At 41.9% G+C, this 8,214-nt stretch overlaps 1 protein-coding gene across 1 annotated transcript; it reads right to left on the bottom strand.

Annotated features, from left to right (window-relative positions):
• Positions 1-2,804: 2,804 nt before the first annotated feature.
• On the bottom strand, positions 2,805-7,179 carry LOC147604997 (F-box/kelch-repeat protein At1g55270-like). The gene is made up of 2 exons (XM_086794214.1): positions 5,501-7,179; positions 2,805-5,037 (listed from the first exon to the last, which is right to left on the bottom strand). Exons 1-2 carry the CDS (start codon positions 5,549-5,551, stop codon positions 3,799-3,801), a joined length of 1,290 nt encoding a protein of 429 aa, XP_086650340.1. The 5' UTR covers positions 5,552-7,179; the 3' UTR covers positions 2,805-3,798.
• Positions 7,180-8,214: the final 1,035 nt, after the last annotated feature.

Raw genomic sequence — 8,214 nt, 5'->3', positions numbered from 1 at the left:
CCACCCTCTATCAAACTCCTTTGCCTCTCTCCAGCCCCTACAAGTCCAAGCAAAGATGAGAATGTAGGGAACACGATATATATATATATATATATATATTCCAAACACTCAATGGATCTATGAGACCAAAAGTAGTTCAAGAGTTCCATGTGATACTAAGCCATGGAAAAGACTCAAAGAAACATCTCCCCCTCTCATGCTCTTGCACAGACACCCCCCCCTTCGGACCTCCGCAACCCCCCTCAGGTTGGGCTTCCCTCGACCCTCTCTTAAACTCCTATACGTCCCTCCAGCAGCCCAACGAGTCCAAGTGAAGATAAGGATGTAGACAATAGAGAGAGACATGGATCTATGAGACCAAAAGTCATACAAGAGTTCCATGTGGTGAGGATACAAAAAATGCTAGAGAGAGAGAGATGGATCTATGAGACCAAAAGTGGTACAAGAGTTCCATGTGATGCTAAGCCATTATTACATCATTATCTTGGTGAGCATGTGGATACTTGTGAAATTACATCTTCGTATTAGTGCAAAGGAGAGCTCATGTGTGTATGGCATATGTGTGTGGAATCATCCTCATCTATCCAAAATATCCAACATTGGGGAGTTTATGACTGTCGAGAGGCTCGCCACCATGAGTGGGGAAGTGTCCCTATGTTGCCAGAGAATCTTCCCAATCCAGAGCTGCCATGTGGAGGGCTACCGTGGATCGGGACCGTGAACGTCGAGTGCACCTAGAGAGTCCAAGGTAACTCGATGCAGTTGAGGTGGCCATGAAGCAGTGCAGCATAGAGTTCCTCTTTGAGTTGTCAAATGGTGCAACCATCTTACATCTAGAAGAAGTTATCCATGTTAATTGTTACATGTCCCGTATAGTTTCTACTCTTTTTAAGGAGCAAGTCTCTCTACCAGTTAAGTTCCATCAAGTTAAGTTCAAGGTATCGGTGGTTGTAGAAATTAATGATCCTAGACAATGGACCAAATCTATTTGATGTGACCCTCAAGAAGTGACAATGGACCAAATCTATTTGATGTGACCCTCAAGAAATGACATTTGTAGAAAAGTCTTGCTATAAAGAGTGACGCTAGAGATGGTGGGTGAGCATCTTTGATTCTCCTCATCGCTAGAGACAAGTGGTGTATTTGTGTCATTAAACCAATTAGGGTTTGTAAAAACTACCATGGCCATGATCCCAAAGACAATACACACACACACACACACACACACACACACACACACACACACACATATAGTCAAAGTAGAAGGTTAGATTGAGAAGAAATGGCCTTGTTTTCACCCTTGCAAACAGATAGACAAGTGCTGTGAAATTTCACAGAATCTAGGGGATCAAAGTTTGTGGGATTGAGAGAAAATTTGAAGTCTCAAAACCTGTAGAAATGTAAGTTTTTTTTTAAAATTATCATGCTTTTACCTCATCCATGAGGAGTTTTTTTGGGGTGTGTACAACTTAATTTTATTGCCCGAGGGCTAGTTTGCCTAAGTGGCAAAGGATCAAACCTAGAACCTAAAAGAAATGTAAGTTACATAAATAAGTTTTGCATTATTATTCTGAAAAAGTCCCATCTATATGAACTCAAACTTTATAGCATGTCAGGTTACCACAAGCTTGGAAGAACCAATATTTCTATCAAGCTTACATTATGCCATCAAACTAAAGGAGAAAATATCACAAAACAGTTTCCATTACAAAAGCCAACCTTTATGAGAGTTTGCCAAGGGCTGAAAAGTTGCCTCCACAAGAACACTTGCCGACCTTGGAGAGACCAGTAATTTTCTCACAAATAATTCTAACAGAATGTTCAGCTAGGTATATATATATATATATATATATATAAAATTAAGGTTGTAACCATTGATTAACGCTGTAACCATCGTGGGCGGGGCAGAGTTGCGCTGCCGCCACCCCAGTTAACAGGCTAGAATCTAGCACCCAAGTTCACTTCGTTTAATGAGAAATCCAGCATGCCTTGTATTGTTAACTTTGGTTTAAACAATTTAAAGGTTTTCAAACATTAGATTTTCCTAAGATTCACTTTGTTTACTTCAATTTCAAACCTCAGATTTTCCTAAGATTCACTCGGTTTAATTCAACTTCAGACCTTAGATTTTCCTAAGACTCACTTGGTTTAATGCAAAATCCTCCTGTTGTAAAGCTTTTGACAGAGTTACACACATGTAAGCTATCCCCATTTGTTTAAACCTTAGACTTGATTTAGAGGGGCTTGCCAATCTGGATCAGGTCTATTAAAACCACTACATGTTTTTGTTAGGCATAGAAACCACCATCCATTTCTGTGTTGCACAGTACAAGTGCAATTCCCAATTTCTGAAAATTTACAAATGGCATTGCTAGAAATTAGGGATGCTTTTGATGAGTACATATAGTCCTTGCCTGCAACTGCATTTCCCAATTTCTGTAAGTTTACAAATGGCGGTTCTAGAAATTAGGGATGCTTTTGAGTACATATAGTCCTTGCCTAGGAGGGCTATTGTGGTCATCATGCCTTGTTTTCCCATTAAATCATGGCAAATTAATTGCCCACCCCTCCATAATGGCGGACACCGTCCACCCAACCAATATGAAGCCTGTGCTACAGATCCTTTTGAATATGGGACCAAAATATTTCTTTCCTATTAATTAATTAGTTGGTAGAGAGGTTAAAGCTGATTCTAATTAGAAGGTAAATTTTATGTATGAGATTTCTTTTCGATGGAAGCAATAAAAATAGTCATCCAAAATAATCTACAGGAGTAATATACCATGTGCAGGTATTGTATCCAATTTTACTCAAAGTTCAAATAATATACATGAATAATATACCAATTACACTCAAAGTTGAAAGAAGAAAATATCAAATCGAGTACAACATCATGATCTCTTTCTAGTTTGGTATGAAGTACATGATGTTCTCTCAGGGCCTTCACACACTGCATAGGCGATCTCGACCATTTTCACCACCCAGCCCATTGCATCCAAATGTGTGCACTTGCCCCCGAATAGCGAAGATCTCCATCACACATCAGCCAGTGCTGGGCATTATTGCCCATATTTGTTGCCCACATCACATCCAAGTGTGTAATGACCCTAATGGTCAAAAAGACTCTCCAAACCCCAAGCCTCTCTAGGTCAGTCAAAGTCTTTCTCTATCCAAAATAGAAGGTCAAAGCCTCGGAAGTGCACTTAAAGAACATGCCTACCTAAAACAATCCAAATATGAAACATTGTACACCATCATCCTGCCTGAGTGATCAGCCTAGCTCCATCGAACAGCATTCCTGTTTGTCTAGAAGAAACTATTCCATTCCACTCACAACACAACCCTAGAAGGCATCCAAGTGCGTTCAGCAATTTTTGCATCATTTACAACCCAGTTGGAATGCCATATTTTTCCCACTGTGGCAGCATGCCAAAGTACCCAGCTCAAAATATATGGGCTTTTCTTTAAAATCAAACATGTTCAAATCAGGATGTTTATTTCCAGTGTCAGCTTCAGTGCAAGTTCTGAGCCACACAGCTAACTCCATAGCAATGGCAATGGCAATAAGAATTTTCTGTCTTATCCAGTCTTTATAGAGTGATGAATCCAGTTAACAGCACAGATCCATAAGTCTCTGCCCTTCACAGGAAGACCCAAGGTGTACTCATATGCTTCTTGAAATGACCCAGCCTTTGGTACAAACCCGTGATGGGACACCATCAGAGACTAGTTTTTTCAGCAATCATCACAGAAGCTGCCGGGAGTAGAAAAATTTGGCGAAGAAAGTATATAGAAAAGCTATGCTTGAAGAACTTGGCAATGTACTATGTGGCTCTTATGCCTGTTCCTTCCTGAGATGTTAGACCAAAGATTGCTGACAACACTTTTGAAGTGCCCTTTTCCTGCAATAGTCTCCCATAACTGTCCCCTACTGTTGGCATTTGCAACATCAATGAGTACAATACTCAAATTGTTCCTTATGACACACAATTTGCCACCAACAGGGAGCAGTGCTGCAGCTTCCAGAGCCTGGGAATTACCTAGATGAAGCTTACTGTCTACAGATTTATTCCATGAGTCAGTCAAATGGTCATAGACCCTCAGCTTGCAACCATCTGGACAATCGAGGGCATACAATCGACCATCAAGTGACACACAAGGATTACGCCAGCCAGCAACCATCCCATCAAAAACTGGAGACCAATGGTTGGTTGCAGGAGCATAAACCTCACTCATGACTTGTCTGTGGGTGCCGAGCCCCTTGAGGAACCATCTTCCTCCGTAAACTACACCTATAAAGGGGACCATTGCTGTGCTCATATCTGATATAAAACACCACTTATTTTTGTTTGGGTCAAACATTTCTGCAGACCTTAATGATCGTGGGATGCCTTCACACTCCCCTCCTGCAACATAGAGACAGTTGTTTATGACGCAACAGCCGAAAAAATGTCTTCGCCTTAGCATTTCTGGAGCATGGTGCCATCTATTTGTCCTTGGGCTATAATACACAACTTTTCTCATGGAGCCTTTCATCCTATCCTTACCCCCAAACAAAAACAGGAGGTATCCACTGAGAACAGCACAGCCAAAGCCAAGCGCTTCTGAATATTCAGCAGGGATGGGTGGCAGGGGTTGCCATGACTGGTACTTTGGGTCAAATGTGTGCCAAGAAACACGGCCATCCCGATCCCGCTTGATCACATAAATCCACTCCTCTGCCATACCAAACTGAATCCTTTGAGAAAAGAAATAATTGCTTGTGACAAGGCGATACCACTTTCTACAAACCAACCGGAGCTTTCTGTGATAAAGGCGAGGAACCCGAACCAAACAGGCAACTGCCAAATCATTGGGAAGTCCAGGAATGAGGTCTGGAGGCAGCTTGTTCCTCTCTCCCTTTGGAACCCTGTTTCTTTTTGGATGAATGCTTGGCTTTATGTCGGGTTGCACACAGTGCCTACTTCCAGGAACAAACTTCTTAGCTCCAACTACTGTCAGGGTGTCTGCTCTGCAGTAACAAGCAGAAGTATCCACCTGCAAAATCACCAAACTATCAAGACAAACCTTTGGTGCAAAAGAATTTCTTTGGTGAGGACTGGAGTGGATCGCTTGACATTAACAATTGTTGGTGAACTGATTTTCATAGAGTGCTCATTGTGGGAAGCCTGACATTATATCTGAGACATCCTACTGGCCTTAATTTTCTTGCTTTATAAGGGAGAGAGACTGGAGCGGCACTTGACATTAACAATTGTTGGTGAACTGATTTTCATAGAGTACTCATTGTGGGAAGCCAGCCAAAGCCTGACATTATATCAGAGACATCCTACTGGCCTTAATTTTCTTGCTTTATAAGGGAGAGAGACTAACAAGCATAGGATTATCCTAACAATACAGTTTTGCTGCCTTTATGGAAGAATGCGAGTGAGATTATGGTTCTGTAATGCTGATACTTATACCAAAACGATGAAAAAAGAAAGGGGAAAGTGGGGGGTACCAGGGCAGGCTGAAGACCGCGATGCATGGCTGATGCCTCCATGACCTTCATAGCTTGGCTTGATCTCAGAACTCTGAGATCAGTCTTGATTTTCCGTGATGCAGATCCGATCACATCTTTCCAGTGTGGATAAACAATGCTTTCCTTCTTTCGGATCGAAGCCGACACTGCAGAACTTCAGTTGACAAATGCCGCCTGCCATGGCACTATCTGCCCTTTCCTGCAGTGGCTGAAGGGTGCAGTGATGATGATGATGCTTGCGTTTACTAACCTTGGCTGAAGGAGCCCAGAGTTCTCTCTCTCTCACACACACACACGCACGCACGCTCCAACAGGAGGGTCACACACGCGCATGCACGCACGCAGACCCCTGTGCACTGCAAGAATTGCAGGCCATGGTAAGAGGTCAACACATGACAGGAGACGAGAGACGAAATCGGCACAAATTGGAGCTGCTCTCTTTCCAGCCGTGCAGAATCTGCCTGGAAATGTACCAAGGCAAGGGTGGTACAAATAAAATCGATTAAAAAATGGGGTTCGGAGTGTCTATTTCCCGGCAAGGATAGCATTCGCAGAGCAGACGAGATCTGTGCGCGCGTGGGGAGGGGGGGGGGAGGGGGGGGAAGGGCTGGAGAGCTTGTTGAGATGGAGGAGAGGAGGCTATGGAGCTTTTGTTGTGGTGGAATTCATGTGAGAGCTGTTACTGCTGCAAAAGCCAGCAGGCCCCTTTCTCCTCTCCCCCACCCACTACCTGCCATGCCTTTTCACAATAAACCAACCCTCCTCCACATCTCACCTGAACCCACCAGCCAGCTCTCTCTCTCTCTCTCTCTCTCTCGCGCCTCAACACACGCGGCACACGCTTCTCTCTCTCTCTAGACAGACCTCATCTTCCAAGTTCCACCCTTGTATCCTTGGTATATGTGTGCTCCTCCCACATGGGAACTGCTTTTTGTGGGTTGTGCCAGTTCATTAATACTGCCTTAATGCTTGATTAAATGATCAAACTCTCTAATCTCTCTCTCTCCTCTCCCCCTCTTTTATCTTTGTGTCCCCTCTCTCTCCAAAAATGTCAATGCTAGTGGATGACTTATTTAAGGCCATAAGTGGCTTCAAAGGCATGCCACTCACCTCCGTTTTCCATTTTTTTTTTCACACAATCTACTACAGAGGAGGATGGACTCAAAGGCAGTGTTCGGGAAACTATTTTCCACCATGGATTGACGAGAATTTCAAACGCGCATTTCTTCACACTTTTATCTAATTATAACTAAATCTTGGAAATTTTTAGGAGGTATTTTCCCTTCTCCCATCAAAAATACTAAACTGAACAAGTTCAAGAAGGCTAAGGCTAAGCTTTACCAAACCCTGCTCTCAAAGGGCCACCAGACTGAATAACACGCCCGAACAGGAGGTTGTTTTTGTGAAGCAGAATCCCCCCCCTACGCACATGCCTCATATTTAAGAAGCCATCAACACATAATTGTACCTCGTCATTCAATTCTGTGAGGGGTTCTTAGGGATTTTGGGGGTCAAATTGTCTGCATAGCTCTGCCACCCTTTGATTTTTTCAAGAGGGTGGAACGTGCTTACATTTTAATAGAGAAGCATTACAATAATCATCCCTTTACCATATTCAAGAAGCCATGTACCGCAGAAAAGTTGTCACTAATGGCTATGTTATTTGTGAGGAAACAGCCATTGACCAAGGTGGCCCAATAGTTCGTGTTGAATCGTAAAAGTACTTATATTTTATCTCATTCATGAGTCATGCCACCATGACCTTGTCAACAAGAAAAAAGGAAATGCTTTTAAGATATAAATGTTACTTCCAATAATGACACACTTTTGTTTGTGAAAGGAAGACATATCAACAACACATAATGAAAATAATACTTTTGAAGTTTCACTTAATTACTCTATTCAAGAATCTTTCTATTTATTGTGAAATGTTTGTTACAAGCTAAATTTTGTATATTTGTGAAAACTAAGTTGCTTTGGGCAAAGTCATCTCGTGTGTGTGTGCGCGCGCGCGTACACGCGCGTGCGTGTGCCTTATGTATGAATTTATGCTATGTATTTATGCAAGGCAAGCATAAATGCAACTCAAAGTGTGTACAATAACGTCGCCTAACAAAAATATGTCAAAGTAGAATATAGCCCACTTTGTTAAGGTGTTGTTTGAAGTCCATGCATGAGGTCGCAGGTTCAAACCCCACTGGCAACTTGAGGTGATGCTTTGTAAAGATGGGGTGTGTGAGTTGTAATTTCTAATTCACCAAACTTGTAGAATGTAAAGTAGGTTTTCTTAAGTATTATCATGTCAAATGATACAAGACAAAAAATCAAATACCTATTTTTTACTTCTACAAACCATAGATACTTTTTAGTTTCCTTCAAATGCAACACTAGTGCCATAAACCCAAACGTGTGATTGCTTTCATCTCTCAAAGTCCAAGCAAGGAAAAAATATGGGCTACTTCTAGCCCATTGAGGTCTTGTACATAGTGTGAGGTTTGAAAGAAATATTTTAGCCTGAGATCAATATAGTCATCTCACGAATCACAAATTTTGTTTTGAAAAAAACATGTACTAATGTCCAAATATGTATATTTATAAATTAGTTTAGGATTGTAAAATAAGATTGAAGTCCACCAAAGGTAACTAGGGTACCAACCTTCATGTCCTCTTCACTTCCTCCTCCATTATATCAC

Source organism: Cibotium barometz, chromosome 60 (genome assembly GCF_041138505.1).
Source record: "Cibotium barometz isolate CiBa-2024 chromosome 60, ASM4113850v1, whole genome shotgun sequence".
Lineage (NCBI taxonomy): Eukaryota > Viridiplantae > Streptophyta > Polypodiopsida > Cyatheales > Cibotiaceae > Cibotium > Cibotium barometz.
This window is presented reverse-complemented; position numbering and strand designations above follow the sequence as displayed.